This window comes from Panicum virgatum, chromosome 6K (assembly GCF_016808335.1).
Source record: "Panicum virgatum strain AP13 chromosome 6K, P.virgatum_v5, whole genome shotgun sequence".
Taxonomy (NCBI): Eukaryota; Viridiplantae; Streptophyta; class Magnoliopsida; order Poales; family Poaceae; genus Panicum; species Panicum virgatum.
The window spans coordinates 11756214-11780459 of record NC_053141.1 but is presented as its reverse complement, the minus strand read 5'-3'; the positions used below and the strand labels follow the sequence as shown (position 1 = coordinate 11780459).

Sequence of the window (24246 nt, the reverse complement as noted above, 5' to 3'; positions counted from 1 at the left end):
GCAGAGCATGCAGTCGCCGAGGCAGCAGACGAACGACGACCGGCGAGCTACCTGATCCATACGCATCCGAGCTTGCTCGATCGAGATCACCCGTGGCTTCCGCTTCACACGCGTCCTCCACCCAGCGCCGCACGTGGCAGGAGGCGCCCCGCCACGGGCCCGCCTCCCGCGCCGCCCCCGTCCACTATAACTTTTTTTTGAAGCCTCTCATCTGGATACAGCTGTAGTATCTGTTCATACATGTACGCACACCCAACACTATACACGCACACCTCACTCACACCACACATGTACAACCGTCCACTATAACTAACTAACTATTCGCGCGCGCTTCCTCCTCATCTCCGGCAGCCCATCCAGATCGTCGGCGGCGAACTCCCTCCATTGACACACAACTAACGTAGCGAAGGAGCTCGTCAAGTCCAGGGCCGCCGCGTGCGCTCTCCTGCTCGTGCTGCTCGTCCTCACACGTACACACGCACTTATCTGCTGTGCTAACTCCGATCGCCGCCGCTGCTGATGGACGACGACTCTAATTAGTAAGCTTACCACATGCTTGTATCCTACGCAGACGGCGGCGGGATGGTGGCGGTGGAGGCACGGGGAAGAGCCAGCACCACTCCTTCCCCCGGCCTCTGCACCCGCAACTGCGTCAGCGAGGGCGGCGGCTGGACCGCCGGCTACTGCCACCACAGGTTCTGCACCTGCCACAAGGCCTGCTAGCTCATCATCATCGTCCACCCCCTCGCCGGCCGGCCCGACGGCAGCGGGGAAAAAGGATCGGTCGGCCGGCTCGTCCCGCTCCAAAACACAAGGGAATAGAAACGAATCCAGCGCACGTCTTCCTTCCGACACCTTTGTTCCAGAGTCGCGCTTTGACTCAGGACATCCTTTTCTTACATTTTATATTTTGGAGGATCCGGTGCAAGTTTTCAACTGAAGTCAACAAGATTTGAATTCAAAACTCTTGTACCCAGGCATGCCCTCGGTCAGGAGGAGCAGCAGCAGCTTTGTTGCAGCCTGCCTCCAGTCAGAATCCTCCCTCCCTGCCCCCCAGCCCCCAGCTCTGTTTGCCACCTTCAGTGTCGGTCAGTGCCTGAAGTGCCTGACGCCGGTGAAGAGGAGGGACACCCCGTACTTGTCGCAGCAGTCCACGGCGTCCTGGTCCCGGATGCTGCCGCCGGGCTCCGCGATCACCGCGATGCCGCTCCGGCACGCCTCCTCCACCGCGTCGTTCCAGGCTGCGCGACCCCATCAGCTCATCAGCGACATCATCGTATCACCATTTCAAGCATTCGTTACCAGCACGCAGTTTCTATCTACTCACCGAACGGGAAGAAGGCGTCGCTGGCCAGAGCAGCTCCCTTGGCCTCCTCCCCGGCCTTCCTGAAGGCGATCCTCAGGCTCTCCAGCCTGTTCGGCTGCCCGCTGCCCATGCCCAGCATGCAATTGTTCTGCGCACCGACGACCATCAGGACACAAGCATCAGCAGACCCTCCAGCGATCTCATTCTCTTTTGAGTTTGCGGAACAGAGAAAAGCAAGTGTACGGGCACTGCTCACCTTGGCGATCACGATGGCGTTGCTCTTGACATGCTTGACGCAGAGCCAGGCGAATCTCGAGTCCGAGAGTTCGCTGCCCTCGGGGGCCCTCTCCGACATCTTCGTGAAGGTGATGGCTTCCGGGGTCAGGTCGTCCGACTCCTGAGCCAGCCAGCCGCCGTTCACCTGCCGGAGGGACAGCATCCCTTTCCCGCTCCGCTGCGCCTCAAGTAGCCTCAGTGTCTTCGATTTCCCCTTCAGGACCTCGAGCCCCTTCTCAGTGTATCCGGGTGCGACCACTATCTCGTAGAACATCCGCGTCTCGCCATCCGTCGGGCTCCTAAACTCGCGGATTTCCCTTGCGAGATCCTAAAATATGTAGCATCTCATTGTGTCAAGAGTATAGGATGATTGTGTCAACATTAATGGATGACTGATAGCAGCGAAGGTAGAAGAGTTGTAGCTTGTGCACCTCATCGATCGTCGTATTAAAGGCGACTATGCCGCCGAATGCGCTCACAGGGTCTGCCTTCACAGCCAACCTGTATGCTTCAAGGATGTCCTGTCGGGATGCTACCCCACACGGATTTGTGTGCTTAACCACAACACAGGTTGGGCTCTCAAACTCCGAGACACAGTTCCATGCGGCATCTGCGTCCAAGTAATTGTTATAGGACATTTCCTGTAAACAAATGTGTCATGTGTAAACCCCTGAATAATCCCAACTGTATTGGTGCAGTTTGAGTTCACAAAAGAATAGTGAAAAAGAAAAGTATGTATGGAGTGTAATCCAGTTCAAAGAGATTCTCGTCTAATCCAGTTCAAAGAGATTTTCGTCAACAAGTTACAATGATTTGTGTTCCATTTTAGTGAAGCAGCAACTAAACGAAACATGACTGTCTGACCTTTCCATGGTGCTGAATTGCTGTTGCAATACCGCCAGCATTTACTAGAGAAAGACTCTTGTCACTGTAGAATGCAGCCTTTTGATGAGGATTTTCACCATATCTAAGTGTAGACTTCAGCGACAGGGGCACGGTAAAGCTAGGAGGGAATGTTTCTCCTGCATAAAGATCATGATACCATCATATATGAAAAATATTGACATACCCACTATAATAAGCATATCATCTACCAAAGTAGGGCTAATACCTTTATTTGTTTGCTTCCATAACCACTCTGAGACAGCTGAATCGTAAGAAGCAACATGTTGGAAAGCTTTCCATGCAAGCATCCTGCGGAAATCCTGGTCATCTTGCTTCCCATCCAGATATTCCAATAGAGCAGGATAATCTTTATGATCAACAACGACAAGAACATCCTTATGGTTCTGTCAGTCATAACAAATACAGCACAAGTAAGCAAACTGCAAGCGTACAACTATTCCTATCAGTGTACTGCACGAATATTACTTGTATAAATGATATATGCAAATGGAAATAACCTTTGCATGAATATAGCAAGTGACACTTCATTATGCCTTGGTACCTGAACAAATCAAATCACTGAATATTCAATACAGTTACCTTGGCTGCAGCTCGGATCAATGTAGGTCCACCGATATCAATATTCTCTATACCATCCTCAAAAGATATTGCACCTGAGGTGACCTTATCGTAGAATGGATACAAGTTCACTACAACCACATCAAATGTCCCTGTGGCAAAAAGAAAAGGATGTTGTCAACTGAGTCTTATGATTTCTCATTGCAGGATACTTGTTAGACCTTAGCAACATTTAAGAGGAGTCTCCACAGATGAACAGAAAAAACTTACCAATGCCATGCTTGTTCAATGCTTCCAGATGATGCTTCTGGTCTCTTCGCGCAAGAATACCACCATGTATACTAGGGTGCAATGTTTTTACTCTCCCATCTAGCTGAAATGACCCCAAAAGAAGTAAGTGGAGATGGAAATGCAGAATTTATACTGCTTGCCAAAAGCCCTTAACATGACAATCCACACCCTTTAAACTATCAGTGTAAAGTAAAAAAGAATTATCAGTTTAAGAAATGGAACAGCAACATCTAGTGAGTGTACAGTTAGAAAATTAGAGTTATGTACTGTTTCTACTATCCATTCCAACAACCTTTATGAGGATTCAGGTTGCACTGAAGAGAATTTGGATAGTACAGGATAATTGTTACATCTGACCCTTTGATGCACTTTTGAAAATTGGCAATAGTAAAGGTTACAGCTATTACGTTTTTTTTAAAACATTAGAATAATGCAATTTCAAGCATTTCCGACAAACTTCATTCAGGGATCGGTAAACTGACTGTGATAGCAACATATATTTCAAGAAATGCCGGGAACAATTAAACATGAATTAGGCTTTACCATTTCAGGAAAATGTGTAATTTCCTCCACTTTTGTAACATTAACTCCAGCTGCTTCCAAGCTTGATGCTGTGCCACCGGTGGAAATAATAGAAAATCTACAGGAGCAAAATCTCTGTATAAGTGGAACAAAAATAGCAACATTCGAAAAAAGAAAGCAATTCATGGTTCATATTGTAAAACATCATTTTTTTTTGAAAAAAATAATTACTAAACCCAGATCCTGAATTCCTAAGTGGAGTAATGCTTCATAAGACATGAAGCTTACTATCAGGAGCAAACACTGACTTTGAGAAAGAGCAACAAACAATAAATTAGACACATCTAAGGTAGGATCACTTTTCAGAAACTGATCGTGATGAATACATCAAGTACAGGAAAACTCGACAGTCAATACAATTTATCATGAACTTAAAAGTAAGCAGCCAACTGTCAGTCACACAATTCAAAAGCAGGGTGAATAAGAAAATGAAAAGGTTACCCCAAGCGCTGAAGACCATTTCCAAGATTGGCCAGGTCTGTTTTATCTGACAATGAAATCAGTGCCTGCTTCACTCCTGTGGCTGTAGGAACTTATAATCAGTTTTGAATGAGATAACTGAAAGAGAATATGCAAAAAAATCGTGGAACACAAGCATGCAACAGAAAACAAATTTATTTATTCAAACACTTGAATCCTGGATAATGTAAAATCAATGTATACAAGGTAACAAATCAGACATATCTATATGAACTTCATGTTGAAACAAATCAACCATAACAAAAGGCTGTCTGAACGCAGAACAACTGACCATTATGCCCAATACAAAGTGATGGCGCATATGTGTTTGAAGTTTAAATTACATTGCCAAAGGGGTAATTTACTCTCTGGTGAGTTATATGATACTTTGCATACACCACAAGTCCTTGGAGCACCAAAACCAACTCATGGTAAGACTGCATCGACATGTCTGGACCAATACTACTGTCTTGACATGTGATGTCTTCAACCCATAGCTTCTAAAAAAAATCCCCATAGCTTGGACCAAACAAAACAGAAATCTAAATGAAGAAAGTAAGTAATAGTTTGCATCGTGAGGCAAGCATCACTTGAATAAAAAAATATATCGGGTACAACTTCTGAACAAGTTAAACTGGTAAAGTGGTACCAAATAGGACAATATTTATTTCTGTTATTCGTAATGGAAATATGGAAATGGGGTTAGCCTCGGTTCGAGAGAAAAAAAATCGGACACTATTGCATCATTTCCTGAAACTTCCATATTAGGGCTTTGGAAGGGTTTAAGTGATTCCAAAAGCATAGCCCAAGCCTAAGAAATCTAAACTCATGCCCACTTGCCAGTCGCTCGGTGCCTCAGCATCTACAACGCAAACTCAGCTCCAAAAATATTTACACGATCGCCACGTTCGGAGAAAACATAAACGCGACTCTACTTCTACACTAATTCACAAAAGCATCAGAATTGATCCCAACACGTGCGGAGACAACGCATAAGAACCCACCGCTCGAGCTCGCCTCCGGCGCCGTCGACGCGCCGGCCTCCGCAGCAGCCATGGCTCGCCCCGCCGCACGCTCTGCGGACGAAGACAGCGAAGACAAGGAGGCGCGGCGGCTCTGCTAGAAACCGACACCGGTCACTGATTAAGCTCAGCAATCAAGCAGAACGCGCAAAGCACCAAAACAAAAGAGAGGGAGAGAGATAGAAGAGAGGACCGTGGGGAGAGGGTGAACCGAGAGTACGTGGAAGTGGCGTGCTGGGAGGAGGAGCTGGCGGCGTCGGCGAGGGGACGCGCGTGCCCCGGCGGCGAGCTTGGCGGCGGCGGCGGGAGCGGAGACGAGATAGAGTGGCATCCTCGTAATTGTTAGCACCTCTTTGTCCCTTTTCTGTTTGGACAGCGGACGTGTATTCGAGGAGACAAAAAGGGAGGCCCTGCTTTTTAGATGGGCCGAATATGGGCTGGGCTGGACAGCTCCAAAGGAATGGGTTGCCCCGTTTTGTTGTTGTAACTTTGTGTATGTCCTTTTTCTGACAAGTTGCACTGCATGGAACTTTAAGAAAAAAGAGAGGAGAATATAAATCCGTTCTTGGAGAAAATCTTAACAAATAATATCTAAAGATGCCATGAACGAATATTATACATAAATGGCACGCCCACTCTCATCCGCTAAGATCATCACACTCTGTCAATGCTCAACCTCCAAACATCTATTGGATGGATGAACCCAGCTAACTACAGCTGGTCATAAGTTATAGGCCTTTTTAAGGCCGCTCTCAATCAAGAAACTAATCTATGTTAGTAGCACACTTTTTTAGAACCGTTTTTCAATTCTAGTAAATTTACTTTTTTGTATTTTCTTTCCCTGTGTGGCATCATCCTTTTCTCCTACTCAATATCTGCACAATGTCCCGCCACTTCCTATACGATTCACTGCAACTGCTTAAAACAACATAAATTATATAAAAAATGAGTTGTAAGATATTCAGTAAAATTGCTTAATAAATTGTGCTGTTATATCGAGATAGAATAATATTATTGCTTACTGGGAACAATATTATACTCTCTATAATAGTTTTATTGAGAACCAACATTAAAATATCTATACGGGATTGGAAAAAGATATAGCCAACCCAATTTTGCTTATAAGTTTTGCCAAAACTGCATACTTCTCTAACATAAAAAAATTATTTGTTAAACTAAAAAACATAGATTGGTTGCAACATTGGGTTGCATGAGTCTGCTCTCACCCCCAACAACTAAGAAAAAATTATCAGATTAAATTATCTTGATACGCTTATATCTCCCATTTAGAATAGATTTTTACCAGAAAAACAAGGTCCATTTATCTATATTTTGAAAGTCATATTTCCTTGCAGAGATAAATTCTTTGCCTATTAAATATGCAACTAAGTACTGCTAGAAATTCGCAAACTTGTGTTGAAATTCGAACGAAAAAGTTAACCTAATAAATGAGTATTTTGCTTTTTATTTGTGTAACTTGCCTTCAAACGAATTCCACAAATTTGATCACTAGAACAAAAAAGATAGAATATTAAAAAAATATACTGATTGGCTAATTCCATAATAATATCATTGCCTAATCAAAACCATCAATGTCACCCAGTCCCAACCTAGACCCTAGAAAAGGTTCTAGGGACCAAATCAAATTGGCGGAAATCAGAGAGAGAGAGAGCATAACACACACATAGACTTGCGGGAGAGATGTGTCATGACCACCATATATGTATGTAGCCATCTGCGGGGCACTGGCGCTACGCTGCTCCCATTGATGCCCTCGTCCGCAACGCGGCGGCTACGAGCCTTATCTTCGAGACCGCCCAGATCCACCGCACAAGCGGCTACCTTTCACACCCCAGCCTTGCAGCCATGTAGGCCCCATTGCCCGAGCACGAGCGCAATCACCGCCGCACCTCAACAATCAGCCACTGGAGTTGGAGCAGATCGAGGCTGGCAAGGCATTAGCGTTGCAAGCTGTGCCCAACGCGTCGAGATGGAGGTTTCGAGGGAGGCGATGCGGGGAGCTGAGGTGTGCGGGAGTGTTGGTGGATTTTGTCGTCGGTGAGGCAGCATGCCCCATGCTGCCATCACCACCAGGACGTGTCGTTGCGCATCGGAGAGAGAAAAGGCCGTTGATAGAGTGAAGGAGAAAAGGGGATAGTGTTCTACAGTCTGCCAGGCCCACACATGGGGTGAGCCAGCGGTGAAAACGAAAAGTCTCTCCAATCATACGTGGACGGCCAGATAGAAGTCATTACATTCTTTTGCTACCTTAACATTATTTCTTGAGGCACACGCAATCACTTTTCTTTGGACTCGGATATAGCTACACGGCATCAGGTCGTAGCCTGCCACTCGCGGTACTACATGCATGCAGGACATCGGGCTACTCCTATATATTCACCATTTTCCCTTTCTGCAGCTGCCACCCTACTCCGTGCCTTTTCTTGAGGCACACGCAATCACTTTTCTTTGGACTCGTATATAGACCGCCACTCACGGTGCCACGTGAATGCAGGACAACGGGCTACTCCTATATATTCGTTGTTTTTCCTTGCTGCTGCTGCCGCCACCCTACTCCGTGGTCCCTTCCATATCCCATCTCTTTGACGTTTTTCCTCATGACCGCCGCCCTCACCCTACTCAGCAACGACAACACCCTCGTTGTCGCCACCATCCTACCCCGCGCCAACATCGCCATTGCCGCCTTTCTCTTCATCATTTTCCCTCGCTGCCAGCACCATCCAATCTTACACCAAGTGTGACTGTCATATATCCGCGCGCCCCGTGCACGGTGCCTCACCACCGCGCCCGTTCGGCAAGGTCCCCGACGATTCTTCTACAGCCGGCAGCTATACCACCCTTAGAAACCCTAAACTCAACCCTCCCTCTTTCCTTTTCTTCCCTCCACAAAATCTTCTCCCTTTGCTACAAACTAGCGCCTGACCACTCTTGATCTAAAAAAAAACTAGTGCCTGACCACTCACAACATAAACAATGACCATGCTCAAAAACAAACATAAACAATGACCATGAAAGTTGCTCCATTCCAAAACCAACCATTTGGTGGCCTACATGTCTCCATCGTCGGATGGACTTGCTTCCCCCCGGCCCACCTGCCAGCGCCCCGGCCGGAACCGCCGACCCCACCCCAGCCGGGCCCACGGGCACGGTCTTCGATGCCCTCAGGTGCCCCGCGGCGCCGCCATAAAACACGCGCACGGCGCAGGCGAGACTAGGGCTAGGCATCCACACCCCTCGGTTCCCCTCCTACTCCGCCGCCGTCGTCTCCTCCGATCCCCCCGAGGCCGGGCTCCTCCCCTCCGACCCGACAGGTGTTGCCCTCCCTCCCTCCCTCCCTCCGAGGTATCCATGCAGCAGCGACGATGGCTCCCCCTTTCGCGCGATCTATTTATTTGCCCCGCAAAGATCGCGATTTTTTTTTCTCTTCGTTACGCGCTCTTCCTGCTCCTGTTTCGGCGCTGCCGGCTGATAGAGATCCCTGCTCGATCGGGTTTTCGTTGGTTTCTTTGTAGAGGATGAGCGACCGCGGGGTCGACTGGATCGATGGGTTTTGCCTTTGAAACCTCCGATCCGTCAGTCCTGACTGGTGGATCCGACGGTCGGACATGGCCGCTGCGGCGGCCGTGCGTTCCTGAATCCTGATGGCCGACTGGCCAGCCAGTGATGTTTTCTGATGAATCTGTGTCTTCTTTGGCAGTAAAACTGTCGTCTTTGTCAGTTCTTTCGTGCCGTAGTGATTCTCTTAGAGCATTACTGGGTTTAGGGAATTGTCTTGATCTTGTGGCAGTGGCAGCCTATGTTTTTAGATCTTCCAGATTATCGGCCTGAGTGCTACTGGCTGTCCTGCCACTTGCGGATCAACTTCGCGTATCTGCTAGCTGGTGGACAAAATACTAGCTATAGCCAAAGACGACATGGCCGCTGCGGTGGCCGCGTGTTGCTGATGGACACGACGACTGGCCGGCCAGTGATGTTTTCTGATGAATCTGTCGTCTTGGCAGTAGAACTTGTCCTCTTGTTAGTTCTTTCGTGCTACTGATTCTCTTAGAGTATTCTTAGGTTTTGGGAATTGTCTTGTGGCAGTGGCAGCCTATGTTTTAGATCTTGCAGATTATGCAATGGCCTGTCCTGCCACTTGCTGATCAACTTCATATCTGCTGGTGGGCAATATACTAGCCAAAGAAGTCTCGAGTTAGGAAATCGTTCTACTAACTTCAGGGATTCGTCGTTATAATTGAACAATCTACTACAATGTATTATGTTCTTTCTAGCACTTGTTAGTGAAGGGGGTAAATCATTGTCCTATTTTCTACTTGTATATGTTCTACTTAGCTTAACTGACCACAAGCTCTTTACTTCCCTTTACCACAAAATAAAGCTGCAAAACGTTTTTCTTAAAATAACACAATGAAGAAGAAGAAAAAGAACGTATGTATATCGCGATTCATGCAGTACACATCTTGCTGGCCTATTTTTTTAAAAATGTTTATTTCCTTTTTCTCAGTTCTCTTTGCTGGACGCCTGGACCTTGTGAATAAAATGTTTCTTTTTATCTCTTTTGACCTTTAATTCTATGCCATATTTGAAAGTTAATGGTCTAATTAAGATGTTATTTTTAATCACAGGTCCAACAGTAGGCAGACCAAAAGTGCATTTCGGACATGGATCAATACTCACGGATGATCAACAATGATGAAGGTGCCACAAGTGGTGTTACCCCTGGATCATATCCTCTAACCACATACCTACAGCCTGCAGCACTGGAATCAGTGCCTCCATCGTCAGCAGCCGGTGCCGCCTTCCTTCCAGTTCCACCAGCTTCCCAGGGCGCTGCATCCTACCCACCAGCCACCATGTTGTCGTCGTTCTCGAACCAGCAATCCTCACATACTAACGCTTTTCAAGCAGCTACAAATGTTGGCACCCCTGCAGCATTTGCCCTAACACCATACAATCACCAACCCGAAGCATTGGCGTCAGTGCCTCCGTCGTCGTCATCAGCTGGCTCCAGCTTCTTCCTTCCACCAGCTGCAGGCTCCCATGGTGCCGGCGCCGCCTACCAAGCTTCCATCCCGGTGCCGCTGTCGAGCCAGAACCAGGCCGCGTTCCAGAGGTTCCAGCAGCTCCAGCAGCACCAGCAGCAGTACCAGCAGCAGCAGCTCCAGGCTCTGTGGACGGGGCAGCTGGTGGAGGCCGAGCAGGCCACGGACCTCAAGGTCCACAACCTGCCCCTGGCGCGGATCAAGAAGATCATGAAGGCCGACGAGGACGTCAAGATGATCGCGGCCGAGGTGCCCGTGGTGTTCGCCAAGGCCTGCGAGATGTTCATCCTGGAGCTCACGCTGCGATCCTGGCTCCAAGCCGAGTGGTCCAAGCGCCGGACGCTGCAGCGGAGCGACGTCGCCGCGGCGATCATCGCCAACGAGATGTTTGATTTCCTCATGGATGTCTCTCCGACAGAGGAGCAGAACGGGGGCGCGCCGCCGCCACCTCAGACGGCAACCATGCCGGCCACCTTCCCGATGCAGCACGTCCCGGCCTTTCCGATGTATGCAAACCAGCAGCCTGCGGCGTCGTTCATGTGGCCGCCGACGGAGTACCAGCAGCAGCAGCAGCAGCAACGCCAACAGCAGAATTCTGATGGTCGACAAGCCGAGTGAGATCGAGCGGTATGACTAGTTTCCTAGCGAGGTCAGGGGTTACTGGGTTTAGCCTTTGAGCTAGGTCGTTTAATTTGGATTTGGATGGAACATTTTGTAAAATGGATGGGGTGCCCCTTTGAGCTTATTGTGCTGCATTTCCTGAATTCCTGTGTGATTTTAGGGATGTGAACTCAATTAGACCTTTTTGAGCGGGTCGTTATCAGATTTGACATGTTTGTTGTTGGGCTATGAACCCAGTAATGTTACCCTTGTGTTATGTATTGTTTTCTCAAGCTCTTGTAGGGGCATACTGTTTTGCTGTTTTCATGATATGAACCCAGTAATGCTACTTTTGTGTTATGTATCATTTTCTCAAGCTTTTGCAGGAGCATACTCTTTTCCTGTTTTCATTAGAAAAATTGTATTGACGAACCATCCGCGTGTGACAGATAAGATGATCTGAAGAAATACCAGCAGATTACATTTTTCTAAGACTAACAGTTACATGATGTATGCAGCAGCAATTGTTGACATCATGTTAAGCAAAACCCGTTCGCCTTACTAAGGAAAAATGGCAATTGTTTGGATGCAGCCCACAAACCTCATGCAGAACGTGCCACCAGCAACATCAGTAATACTACCTGAGAAAGGAACGAAACTGACAAATGAACATTTACTCTAGGACTGATCATGTACAATGTTCACCTGCCCTACAGATTGCAGCAGCTCAGAACTACTCACTTCTGAACCCAATCAAAAGAAGAAGAAAAAATTGTTCATATGTAATATATCTGGCCTACATTCAGAAGGCTTTCATGAGGGACATTGAAGATCACACTGTTCTCCCTGCACAGCTTCCTAAGGAAGGCGTACACATAATTCACAGCCACCTTCTTGACGATCCCCGAATCCCTGCGTGCCAGCACGACCGTGTTCCCGAGGATGTGCACAATGCCAGCATCCTTGCACCGGTTCAGGAACTCCTGCTCGTCACCGAATGTCTGGCTCGAGTACCTTGTCAGGCTGTTCCCTGTCAAAGGTGATTTGGCCGGCATGATGGAGTCATGTGATGAGTAGCTCATGTCACCAATCGAGCTCATTGTGTTGCTTCCAGCCTTCTCAGTCAGCAGTGCTCTGGTGGACCTCTCACCCTTTTGCTCCATCATGGTGAAATCCTCAGAGTCGGAGTAGCCATCCATCATGCTCTCTAGTCTGACAAAGACCAAGAGCCTGTCGAGGAGCATCTTCTCAAAGTCTTCGTCTTTCTTGTGGATGTCCTTGTATCCATACCTTGCGACGCAGCGGAACATGTGGTAGTTCTTTGGCCCAATCCTCTTCATGATGAACCGTTCTTCAACAGGGACTGTATATACCGGCAGGTACTTCACACAGACAAAGACAACCACCGAATGGATGGCAGGGAGGTTGGTAATGAAATGAGAGAAGATATGTGGGACACCACTTGCAAGCTCAGTGTACACAAAGCCTATCCCAGGGACCCTGACAAGGCCAAGGCTTGGCCCTAGTCCCAGAATCCAGGCCATAGAGACCTTGCTGTGCATCTCAAATTCATAGCGCTTCACAGTGCAGAAATGCCACACGTACATGATGATGAAGAAGGTTATGGCGATGACTAGGGGAACCCATCCACCTTGGTCCACTTTATTAATGCAGGCTGTGAAGTATGGGAGCTCAACCGTCAAGGAGAGCACAAGGAAGATGACAACAAGGATCCAATGGCTCTTCCATACAAGCAGCATAACTGGGACCATAAGGAATGTTGTAACTAGCATAACAATCACCACCGCAGTGCCTGCTCAGACAACATTATATAAAAATAAGTGTCATGTCGAGGACTGCAAAGTGCTTCCTGAAGGTTCAATGTAAATTATATAAAAATAAGTATCATGTCAAGGACTGCGACTGCAAAGTGCTTCCTGAAGGTACAGTGTAAATTGTATTTAGAATCTTAGTCTACGATTTGAGGTATGCCACTGAACAATTTGAGTGTTCTGTTAGGGTATGCTAATGCTGCCTATTAGATAAAGATGACTCTGTTTTTAGCAATTAACTACAAGTACTGAACTATTGGTAGCCACCTTCTACTTAGCACTATTGTGTAAACTTTAAAGCTGAAAGTGCAATAAAGCACGACATCCACATATTGGTTCCTCCTTATTTAGTACTCCCTCCATTCCAAATTATAATTCGTTTTGACTTTTTATAGATTCATAGCTTTTCCTATGCAGCTAGACATACCTTATATCTAGATGCATAGCAAAAGCTATGTATTTAGAAAAGTCAAAATGAATTCTAATTTGAGACGGAGGGAGTATCATTTTGCATCGGAAGAAGCAAGGGAATTCAATAAGAAAAGCTCACCGTATGCATTTCCTATCTGGCTTTGGTTCTTGAATCCAGCAGTCACAGCAATGCAAAGAATCATAAGTACCCAGTTGATGTCAGGGATGTAAATCTGCCCCAGAAATTTCTTTGAGGTATGGACAATATTGACACGGGGGAAACAACCCAGTGCAAGAGCTTGCTTTATTATTGAGTAGGTAGCAGATATGGTTGCTTGACTTGCAACTACAGCCGCAAGAGTTGCTATGATGAAGGCTGGCCAGTATATGGCACCTGCAGTGATAGAGCATCTCAACTTGAGTATACCAAAGTGCACACAGCACTAATGTACAATAAGAGTAGTGCAACAAGCACTATGCCAATTCGTACATATTGGACATGATATGGTGGTATGGTATCTTGAGATACGAAGGATCAAATTTGTTTAGAGTTCAGTAACCTGGGATGGAGCGATAGAAAGCATCAGCTACATGGTCCTTGTGGTCGATAATGTAAGCAGCCTGCCCAGTGTATGCCAGTAGAAGGCATGGAAACACCACTAAGGTGAAGGCAATCTGGACATAGACATGATTAATTCATTGAGGCAAATATATCATACTTCATGATCTTTTTGGTTGAAACCACTGACCTGAATAGCCAATACAGGGAAGTGACATAGATCAGCATACAATGCTTCAGTTCCTGAGTAGAAAAAGACATATAGTTAACTCTGTTTCATCTAACAATTGATGCTAAAGTTACAGTTGAATAGCCAATGACCTGTGATGCTAAGCATGACCCCTCCAAGAGATGTCCAAATCTCAGACTTCCCTCGTTTGAAATACCGGAAGAGGTAGACCGGATTATATGCTTTTAGAACAGAACTGTTGTACTTGTGTATGTTCACTACCCCAACACCCCCAATTAGAATAAACCAAAGGAGCACTAGAGGTGCAAAGAGCCACCCAACTTTATCTGTCCCATAGTGTTGCATGCAGAATAAGCCAATTAATATGATCACAGCAACAATTACAACCACATCTGCCAGATTTACAAGATATTAGAAAAAGCAGCATATGCAAAAGATGTTATGATCCTCAATAGATCAAGGAAAATGAATAATGCAGCGCGCTGGAGTTCAGAACAAACTTCAAAAGACCATACAGGAGGGGGGGGGGCACCTGTGCTCATGTTCTGATTCTGAACCCTTATTCCACCTGATGCAGAGAGAACTACATAACACATAAATATGCAGGTTAGATCACAGTTATTTTAGATTTACTCATAAAACTATGATTCTGGATACCTGATATAGCAGGAGTAAGGATTCCATCTCCAATGGCGGTACATGTACCAATGAGAACGAGAATAAGAAGACAGTTCTTTTTATATGCATGTCCCTCTAGCCATCTCTTCACTTTTGCTGCAAGTGAATTCTCCTCATAAGTTTGCCGACTATATGTGGTTAATTCTTCATCGGTCTTATGTTGGTTGGGTATAGTGCTGACCTTAGCATGCCGGCACAGTAGAGAATAAAGAGCAAATGTGCCACCTGTCAATAAAGATAAAAATATATTGTCTGAACATTCGTGGAAACAAATTCCAATTGCAAGAGTATTTCTTGTCTGAGCACAAAGCAAAATGATTTCGAAGCTTCATCTTCTACAAATTTCATGATTAGTAAATTGTTGTCTAGCAACCACTCTGGCGTCTCATATTAAAACGTGTTGATACAAATCCATCACACAACCAAACCAAATGGTGAATTGCAGAACCTATGCGAACTATCAGCTCATACTTTTACCATTGACAACAGCACTCATAATTCTTGCAAACGCCAAATGAATCATAATAGCCAACAAATAACAGTAAGATTACAAGAATGTGATATCTTACCTTGACCATTATCATTGGCTCGCAAAACGACAAAAACATACTTCATCAGAGGGATGAGAGTAAGTGTGTAAATGATCAAGGACAGAGCTCCAATAACATCTTCATCATCATCAACCCCATGTGGAAAGATATTGTAGAAAACATACAATGGTGATGTACCTAAGTCACCAAATACTACGCCAAGGCTCTGAAACGCGAGCCGCAGTAACAAAATTGATGAAAACTTCTGCATGAATAAAAGCAAAGATCATGCCAGTTCTTTGAGCTAATAACACGATAACGAACTAGCCTATACAAGGTGCATAGAGCACATATATTGTAGCAACTTTAAGATGAGAGAACTGAACAAGATGTAAGAATCTGTTCCTACAATTGGAAAATAATAGTAACAGCACATCTAAAATATGGTTCCTCCCACCCTTTTATATCAAAATGGTCCCCTGAGCCATCAATCCAATACTGCACCATTCACAATTTCACATCAAAGGACCAGCATGTTTCTTTCAGATGAACACAGAGGCTAAGCTGGAAATGATGATAGCTACAGAGAGGAACAGACTTTTGTGCAACAAACATTCAGAGTCCGACATGCAAGGATCACAGTCATACCTTTTCTCTGTACATGTTCTTCAGCTGACTTGCCTCCTCATCCATGGGCTGATCAAGGTTCTGATCCAGCTCCCACATGCTTCCCCGGTTGGTCGCCTCGCTATCCGATATCGACGCCATTAGCATCTCCTTCAACCTTCAGGTCGTAATCCCACCACAAAACCTCACACCCGAGAGCTTCCCATCGGCCGAAAGTGACTCCCCATTCGCATCAACCGAAAATGGAATCCCTGAACTTCCCAAATTTAGCGCCGGAAATTAAATCACCAAAACCAGGATCAGGAACAACTCTTTGGCCTTCTCACTGCAGTTCCACCCCAAATCCGCACATCTGCGGAGGCCAAGACCGACCGTCAGCTTGGTCAAAGCAAACAGCAAGTCCTTCAAGAACAACCAAGAACGCGAGACAGATAACCCAAATCCGAATGCCACCTCAAATCTTCAGACAGAACTTGCTCCCAAGATCGAACCTTTCCCCTTTGATTTCGGCAAGAGCCAGAATGGAACCTTCAGTGCAAGAGCCAATAACCAAGAATCGGGGCGAGAATAACCCAAATCCGAGCCACAAACCGAGGATTTGTGCCCACCGAACCGAAAATCTTCACTCCAACCAACCTCAAACGCTTCAGAGACTAACCTGGACAGATTTCCAGAGCCAAGAAAACCCAATCTCCCGCCGCCCCAAAACCCCCCAAGATCAAAGTTTTGTTGCTACAGTCGCCACCCGGGGGACAAGCAGCTATGTGGGTCGCCTTCCAATTGTCAAAAGCACGGCAATACAGCAGGGTCTAGGCTGAGGAGGAATGATTTATGGTAGAGAGAGAGAGAGAGAACAGCCTGCTCTCTGCACGTTCACGAAAGAAGGTGCAGGAGCATATGGCTAGATGCTGAAAATTGGACCTCAGACTGCGGGAGGAGGTAGGTGGGGAGCCCAGAAGAAGAACAAATTGGAATTGGCATTTCAACTGGAAATTCCAACAGGAGTAAATATTTTTGCTTGCGGGTTTTGAATCAAAAGAGAGCCGGTGCTAAATTTAACAGCAAGTCTGTTACACACTGGTCCTGCTGATGCAGAGGATGAGCTGGCAGGTCCCCTGGTCCTGCCTTCCTCCTAAATTACTTTCCACCCCCTTTTTTTTTGGTTGAGATCTTTGGGATCCAACTTCTGAGATACAGTACCGTTTATTAACATTATTTTATATATCTTTGCAGTGTGTAGTCTGTGTTCTACAATTTCTTTTTTATTTCAGAGATTCAGATTTTGTCTTTGACTTTGTTGAGTTCTTTGTTTGCATAATAACCTGTTCATCACCTGCTCCCAAGCCCAAGCTCTCACATGACGGTCCAGTATGGCATGGAATCAAATAAATTATTAATGATATCCATGCCTCTATTTCTGTAAGAGATGGCACATGACAACTAATTTACCCCTTGCATGACGCTATAAATTACGGTAGAGTTACCACGATTCTACCCCTTATTAATTTCCTCAAACATTCCTTGTCAAAGCTGTTGCAGCATGGAAGAAAACATGTAATAATTCCTCAATTTTCAGAGCTAATTAATCTGTTCTGAAAACGCATAAATAAACCAAAAAAAATCACACAAATTCTGTAGAAAAAAGAAACGGAAGCTAGCCGTGATTAAAATATGTTGACGGGATTCTCTCTTGTAGTCGTTCTTGCTTTTTTTAAATGAAGAATTAACCCGGCCTCTATATCTAGAAGGTGGATATATACTGCAAAATCAAAGCAAAACGTGCAAACCATGCCAACAAAAAAAAAGAAATCTGTTTCACCTCATTACGCACACAAACAACAAAAAGGTGGCCTTGATCTGCACTCAACCACGCAAAAAACACACACACGGTCGAGACAAAAGGTCAAAACTGCCCCCCTTTTCCCTGTTTGGCTCCATTGACAGCTCCAACTCCAATGCAGGCAAAGCCACCGTACCATGCCATCAAAAAAAAAAACCCCACCGTACCATGTCTACACGGTGGTGATGCTCACCACCAGCCACAACTCGGTTGAGAATGACGTCTCGACAAACTTCGATACAGAGTATGATCGTACAAATACCATGAAGGGCATGGTAGGTATAGGTGCATTATATTGATAGGTAGGTCATCTGAATATGTGTTTTGAAAAGAAAAAAAGTGAATATGTGATGTAGGGGTTTAAAAGTTTCTAAGAAATGCATGCCCCAAAGTACCAAGCTACCTATATGAATATAGTAAAAAATATGCTATACATTATAGTGGCAAACAGTTATTTTTTTTGACCAAAAGGACATTAGCCAAGCAGTAAGTATAGGATAATAAATACAGAAGATTCTCTCCTAATTAATTGAAAATAGTAAACACGGTGTTGTTAGTTTGGTTAGCTGGGTTAGCAGGTCTTCGTGGTGATGACACCTTCCCTGGCTTGGACCCGTGAGGACGAGCAGTCCCAACTCTTGAGAGTAACCATCCCTTCCCTCCATATGTCCCATTTCAGACGAAAAAAGGAAACAAACAATGTACATTTATCACACAAAGTTTTGGTTCACTTTTTTTTAGATTAGTTTTGGTTCACTTTTTGAGAGCCAAAGATTTGCTAATAAATCAAACCGCTTTGTTTCTTCATTTTCATGCAATCTTTATTATGTGGTTTAACCAGATGATGACTATATATATGCATGTGCCTAAGTTAAAAAAACTAAGGATTAACATAATGTTTTTACCATATATTGGGACCCTTAGCCGATAAATTGACCCGATGACATAACATGGGTTGATCCGCCGCCGCTTCCTATCTTAGCTGGTATTGTCCCTCCTCTAATGCTAATATATATATACTTTTCTTAGCTTCTATCTGAATTAACTCGTGATCCACTTGTTCGTGGGTCAAATGAATATGCTATCTAGATCCTGTCCACAGTACTTACCACTACCAATAACATAATAAGTAGCCTCTCTCTCTCTCTCTCTCTGAAGGTAAGGTTCTCTATTACTAGTGTAGACACACTGTGCAGTGTCACAGTCCTGTCCAGCAAGTTTAAGAGAAAACTAATCACATGTGGCCTGATCATGCATGTTTACTGGATCAAAGTTTTTTCATTTTTTTTTCTGTACATGCACTTGGGGCTGGGCTAACTGATGGATCTACGTATCTGATCGATCAGCGTCTATACAACATATACGTAGATGAAGCGTGAAAACAATGGTGATAACCAAATTTACAAAATAAACGACATAATTCGACAAGCCATGCGCTGCACAAACTTTAATATATAAAATCAAAGTGCTCGAAGTAATATATATATCAGAGAATTGGGACAACCGTTTCATATAGCCAGGCTCAATATGAAATGGTAATCAAGAATCTCAGGGTTCCATATCTGTCGGAATATTGCCTTAAAAGGATTTTGTATTTGAGTTGCATCGTGTCATTGATGACGTGTACATTTACGAAATAAACAGATAAATATAAAGCCACGTCAGTAAGGCATGTTGTTGAGAAAAATATAATCTTGCTTCCTTGCCCTAATGTCATTGTGAGAGCTCATTACAAGCATGTTGGACAAACGTTTCTTTGTCTACCAATTAATTAGGATATGCATGGACAAAAAATAATAATACTATTTTGTGTAATACCTTTGAGGTTGCAGCTGGGGAAGTTCATGAAGTGATCAACATCTATAAGGATAATATGTATTCCAAACTAAAAGATAATAATAATGTGTGTATGACTAAAATAAATCCAAAATGAGAATCTTAGTAGGGTAGTTCCTATCTCAACTTACAAAACCGGCTCTTCAACCACCCAAAGGCCATTTTGCCCCAAGATGTATCAGATTTGGGGGGCAAGTTTCCAGTTTAATAATTGACTATAACATATTATGGAGGGAGCCCATGGAAAAGCATGCGCGCATATATAATTTTTATGTGCTATAGTAGATAAGGATTTAAAGAAGAGAAGATTGCGTTGAGAAAAACATCAATGTTATATGTGGAACTGTTTTAATTCCAATCTCTAAAAATATAATTATATTACTTTAAATAAAATATCTATATTGTAAAAAATATGATAATTAGCATAAATCAGGAGGAATATATGCACAGTTGCACACATTGATGTTTCAAAAAATAGGTTATTAAACATTTAGTGTTCAGTCCTTGTTTATTATTAGCAGCACATCGCACAAACAACATATTGGCCCTCGTCGTATTGTTTTTACGATGAAGTCATTGTCATCTAACTCTACCACCATTTCCACTATGTGTGCAGCTTGCAAGTTAGTTGGTTACTTTTATTTACACCATATGTACAATTCAAATATATTATTCTTCGCCTTCTACAATTGATCAAACCTTTGTGCTTTAACTAATAGCAGTGCGTAAATACTAGGATTAGCGTCTTAGCGAGTGGGGGCCATGGCAGAAGTCTTAATCGCTGCGTGGCGTGTATGTTGCATTCAAAAGTAAATGCAGCGGTTGTATCAATTTGTGATTACAACCACCGAGATTATGGAAATTAAAGTACAAATCACGCGTCGCTGGCTAGGTCAGTCCTCCTTCCTCCTGTTGTTTTCTATAGGAAACATGTTACCTAACTTGTTTGATTTATAAATTTGTTCTCATGTGCTCATTTGGAAGTTGATGTATTTGTTTTTTATGGACTCATAAGGCACTAGCAACTTATTAGGACCTAACACTGCTGATTTTCAATTAGGACATAGATAGATTTTTTGGGGAGTTTCAATTGGTTTTCTAGTTCACACATTTAATATTTGCATGCCATATACTCCCTCCATATAGGAAATAGAAGACGTTTAGGATAGCGACACGGTCTCCAAAGCATAACTTTAACTGCTTATTTTTATAAAAATACTTGTTAAAAAGTGATATATATATATATATTTCTTATGAAAGTGCTTTTTAAGACAAATCTACTTTCACTTTTTCAAACTCAATAACTTAAAAGTTATTCATGATTTATATTCCCAATGTTTGACCCAAATTTTGTTCAAAACGACATTGTTTTCCTATACGGAGGGAGTACATGTGTAGCTAACTCTATCCAGTTGTTGGAATATGAGCTTGGCCCGTTTAATAAATCCAGAAATTTCTAATAAATCTCGAAGGCTCATTAATGACAAGAGGATAGTGGAAGTGGTGGAACCTTTAGGCTGTCTCAGTGCATAGTTTTATGGCCCAATTACCAAGACTGAAAACTAGATAACTGTGCCAGATGAGTTTTATGGTGACGAAACTCCTCTCACATCCTATGAAACTCCCTTCTCTCTCCTTGCCATGTCAGTAAAATTGATGATGTGACATAAAATTTAATACCATAAAACTCTCGTTGAGGCTGACTTTATATACAACTTTGTTAGTGAAGATTTAACATAAATAAAGACAACTTTGTTAGTGAAGATTTAACATAAATAAAGAGGTTGTCTCCACTTCGTCAAGGTGTGTGTGGGAGGAAAGGGAAGGAAAGCTCCCATGCGTGCTCGCTCATCTCAATGAGCTCGGGCTAGGTGAAGGGCGTGGGACTTGGGTCGTGCCATGCTGGCTCAGCCCGACTCTCTCGTGCCTCGTGCCATGTCAGGTCTAGACTTCCAAGCACGCTCGACACATCGTGCCGTGGACACGGCACGACAAGTCTTTTACCAGGCCTAAGCATGGTCCATGGCACGCCGGCACACCTTCGTGCCGGGTTGGCCAAAGCACAGCTCTCCAAATACTTGCAGTTGTACTTGTCGTATGAGAAGAGATTGTCACAACTAACCAACCATGCCTATGGGTCGCTATACTACCAACGATGAGAAAAAGTCAAACTAATATGAACAAAATGAGAAAAGATAAAATTGAGGAAAATATGATTTATTAATTAATTTTGCATTAGTATATTGCCTCGTTAAAAACACTACACCTCATAATAGGGCTCCACGGTAAAGATAAAAGTACAATAATGTACCGTTACAAAGGTAATCTCTACTACTTCCATGATGGCTATTAAGTATTAATGTAACATCCCGAAAATTGACTAAAATAAATCATGCGCTAATGTTGTGTTTCGTCGTTGAGCTCGAGATCCTTCCAAAACCCTAAACCCAAATCCCGAGATAATTTCTCCTTCCCGAACACCCGTTGTCCCATTCTCCTCTGCGCGCGACACGCGCGTGGCCGACCAGCCGTAGACCACGCCGCGAATCCCGCCTGCTCTCGTCGCACGCGACCGCCGCGCGTGGCCGGCCGGGGCCGCATCGCGTCAGCGCGATTCCCGCCCCTCCCTCTCTCCATTTTCCTTCCTTTCTTCTTTTCTCTTTATCTCCTTTTTCCCATTTTTTTTCTTTTTCTTTTTTTTTCTTTTCCCTCTCCCTCTCTCTCCTTCCTCCCTTCTCCTCCCTCCTTCCCGATCGCGGCAGAGCACCGGCCCGGCCCCCCCCTTCCCCTGCTCCGCACGGCACGGACGCGCCACCACCCCTCTGCGCTGGCCGCTCGCCGCACCGAGCCCCCCCCTTCGCAGCTGCAGCAGCTCACCGCCGCCCGTGCACACGCATCACACCTCCCCACGCGTGCGTGGACGCGCTAGCCGCGCCGCGGCGCGTCGGGCCGTGCACGCCGCGACGCCAGCCGCGCGACCGTGCCACGCCGCCGCACGCAACGCGCGCCTTCCCCCGGGCACGCCACCCCTACCCCGCTCGGCCTGCCACCGGGCGCCCCGCGCGCGCGCCTTCCCCAAACCCCCAGCGCACGCGCCGCCCTGCAGCGGCTCGGCGCGCACCAGCCCGCGCCCCGGCCGTGCCCAGCCCGCGCCCGCCGCGCCGCGCACACCGCCGCCCGGACCCGCTCGCCTGCGCCCTACTGCACCCGAGCCACTCCCCGGCCGCGTGCCCGCGCCCGGGCCGGACGTGCGCGCGCGCGCGTGCACGCGCTCGCCGAGTCGCGACGCGTCGGGCCACTGCACCGGCCCGCCTGCCGCGCGCACACCGCCGCCGTTGACGCCGTACAGGCGGCGGCGACCTCGGCACAGTGACGCCTGCAGTGGTCGCCGCCTGCCTGAGGCGTCACGTCGCCTCGCCGAGCCCCGACCACCGTTGACGCCGGCCCCCACCGCCATTACTCCGGCCGCCGGCCTCCGCCGCATCCCGCCAAGCCGCCACCGCCTCTCCACGGCTATAAAAGCCTCCCCACCGGCGCCACACCCTCACACTCAAACCCCCCCCTGGCCACCACTGCCTCCCCCTCCCAGCGCTAGCGCCGCCGCCCCGCTTCAGTAGCGCCGCCGCCGCCAGCCCGCGTCGCCCCGCCTCTGAGCGCCGCCCCGGCCCAAGGTGAGGCCGGGAATCGACCCCGCAGGGCCCCCACCTCCTTTCCCCTCTACCCCGGGCCGCCGTCGAGGCCCAGGACGGCCGAATCGGCCGCCGCCGGCGCCGCTCGGCCCTTCCCCTGTTCTGCCGCGAGGAGGGGGAAGAAGAAGGGCGTTTTTGCCCATACCCCCCTCCACTTTCCTTTAATCAGTAAAGAGACCCCGCCCTTTTAAACCCTTTTGCAATTAAACCCTTACCCTTGTTATGTTTCCAAAATAAACCCCCACCATATAAAGTTATTTACAACTAAGCCCCTGACTCTTTCAGATTAACCCAAGAAACTTCTAAAGTATAAACCAAGCCCCTGCCTGCTTAATCTTAATTACAATTAGGTCCCTGGACCCCTGTTTAGGGCCTAAACGCTCCCCTGACCTATCATTTTATGTGCCTAACGACCCCAGCTTAACCTAAAATTTTACCTCGCCTCTCCTAACTCAGTTCTGGCCATACTATTCAGAAACCGCCCAAAAATAATACTCTATGCTCTATATTTCATGTGTTCCCGTTTCAAGCTCGACGACAAATCCTTGTTCTGATTGTGTGTTTGTTTGTGTGCGCTGTAGACCACGGAGTGAACGAAGGAGAACCCGTTGACGAGCAGTACGGTGAGCAGGTGAACGAGGACCCGATCCGCGACCCCGAGCCCGAAGGACAGGACTTCCCTGAAGGCTTTGAAGACGGCAAGTTCAATCCCATCCTTTGATGCATGTTTCTGTCCTAGTTTTTATAAACACAACCCAATGGCCTGCTTTATAAAATTGCATATGTTTTGCTTGCATGAAAACACGGTTGGATAGCCACCCCCTTGATTTGTGATGACCATTCCTTGACCACCTAGATTAATGTCTGATTTTGCTTGGACGTTAATCGTTATTAGAGCGCTAGAACTTTATTCATAAATACTATTTGTTTTATAAAGAGAATGTGTGTGTTTGGGAAGGGATAAATTGTGGATTTTCGAAAGATAAGTATG

General features: G+C 45.9%; 4 protein-coding genes across 12 annotated transcripts; 1 reads left to right on the top strand and 3 right to left on the bottom strand.

The window, feature by feature from the left end:
- Window positions 1-827: 827 nt before the first annotated feature.
- Window positions 828-5783, bottom strand: LOC120711757 (bifunctional purine biosynthesis protein PurH-like). 7 transcript variants are annotated; one of them, XM_039997393.1, is made up of 12 exons: window positions 5621-5783; window positions 5383-5494; window positions 4361-4442; window positions 3881-3977; window positions 3317-3419; window positions 3068-3198; window positions 2694-2871; window positions 2447-2604; window positions 2014-2223; window positions 1563-1910; window positions 1328-1454; window positions 828-1241 (listed from the first exon to the last, which is right to left on the bottom strand). In XM_039997393.1, exons 1-12 carry the CDS (start codon window positions 5729-5731, stop codon window positions 1090-1092), a joined length of 1809 nt encoding a protein of 602 aa, XP_039853327.1. In that variant the 5' UTR covers window positions 5732-5783; the 3' UTR covers window positions 828-1089. The 7 variants fall into 7 exon arrangements, with proteins under 7 accessions (XP_039853327.1, XP_039853326.1, XP_039853321.1 ...); XM_039997392.1 differs by having other exon boundaries at window positions 5383-5497; window positions 5621-5760; XM_039997387.1 differs by having other exon boundaries at window positions 875-1241; window positions 5383-5497; window positions 5594-5773.
- Window positions 5784-8627: 2844 nt separating this feature from the next.
- LOC120713922 (nuclear transcription factor Y subunit C-2-like) lies at window positions 8628-11331 on the top strand. Its single transcript, XM_039999880.1, has 2 exons — window positions 8628-8732; window positions 10047-11331. The coding sequence occupies exon 2, from the start codon at window positions 10083-10085 to the stop codon at window positions 11079-11081; it is 999 nt and encodes a 332-aa protein (XP_039855814.1). The 5' UTR covers window positions 8628-8732; window positions 10047-10082; the 3' UTR covers window positions 11082-11331.
- Window positions 11332-11628: 297 nt separating this feature from the next.
- LOC120711756 (putative potassium transporter 12) lies at window positions 11629-16920 on the bottom strand. Of its 3 annotated transcripts, XM_039997385.1 has the most exons (10): window positions 16549-16920; window positions 15912-16242; window positions 15303-15528; window positions 14713-14958; window positions 14588-14638; window positions 14187-14447; window positions 14056-14108; window positions 13867-13981; window positions 13446-13700; window positions 11629-12876 (listed from the first exon to the last, which is right to left on the bottom strand). In XM_039997385.1, the coding sequence occupies exons 2-10, from the start codon at window positions 16035-16037 to the stop codon at window positions 11840-11842; spliced, it is 2370 nt and encodes a 789-aa protein (XP_039853319.1). In that variant the 5' UTR covers window positions 16038-16242; window positions 16549-16920; the 3' UTR covers window positions 11629-11839. The 3 variants fall into 3 exon arrangements, with proteins under 3 accessions (XP_039853319.1, XP_039853318.1, XP_039853320.1); XM_039997384.1 differs by having other exon boundaries at window positions 15912-16920; XM_039997386.1 differs by lacking the exons at window positions 15912-16242; window positions 16549-16920 and having other exon boundaries at window positions 14713-14829; window positions 14915-14958; window positions 15303-15406.
- A 5542-nt stretch (window positions 16921-22462) lies between these two features.
- On the bottom strand, window positions 22463-23023 carry LOC120713235 (glycine-rich protein 1-like). Its single transcript, XM_039999230.1, has one exon. The coding sequence runs from the start codon at window positions 23021-23023 to the stop codon at window positions 22463-22465; it is 561 nt and encodes a 186-aa protein (XP_039855164.1).
- Between the last annotated feature and the right edge of the window lie 1223 nt (window positions 23024-24246).

Coding starts and splice junctions, on each gene's coding strand:
- LOC120711757 (XM_039997387.1), bottom strand. CDS start 5,731: ATGCCACTCTATCTCGTCTCCGCTCCCGCCGCCGCCGCCAAGCTCGCC. Junction 2,872..3,067: donor TGATCCGAGCTGCAGCCAAG/GTAACTGTATTG, acceptor TATGACTGACAG/AACCATAAGGATGTTCTTGT. Junction 2,605..2,693: donor ATGGAAGCAAACAAATAAAG/GTATTAGCCCTA, acceptor ATCTTTATGCAG/GAGAAACATTCCCTCCTAGC.
- LOC120713922 (XM_039999880.1), top strand. CDS start 10,083: ATGGATCAATACTCACGGATGATCAACAATGATGAAGGTGCCACAAGT.
- LOC120711756 (XM_039997384.1), bottom strand. CDS start 16,037: ATGCTAATGGCGTCGATATCGGATAGCGAGGCGACCAACCGGGGAAGC. Junction 14,959..15,302: donor AGCCAATGATAATGGTCAAG/GTAAGATATCAC, acceptor CTTTATTGACAG/GTGGCACATTTGCTCTTTAT. Junction 14,109..14,186: donor GGTCATGCTTAGCATCACAG/GTCATTGGCTAT, acceptor TTTTCTACTCAG/GAACTGAAGCATTGTATGCT.
- LOC120713235 (XM_039999230.1), bottom strand. CDS start 23,023: ATGGCGGTGGGGGCCGGCGTCAACGGTGGTCGGGGCTCGGCGAGGCGA.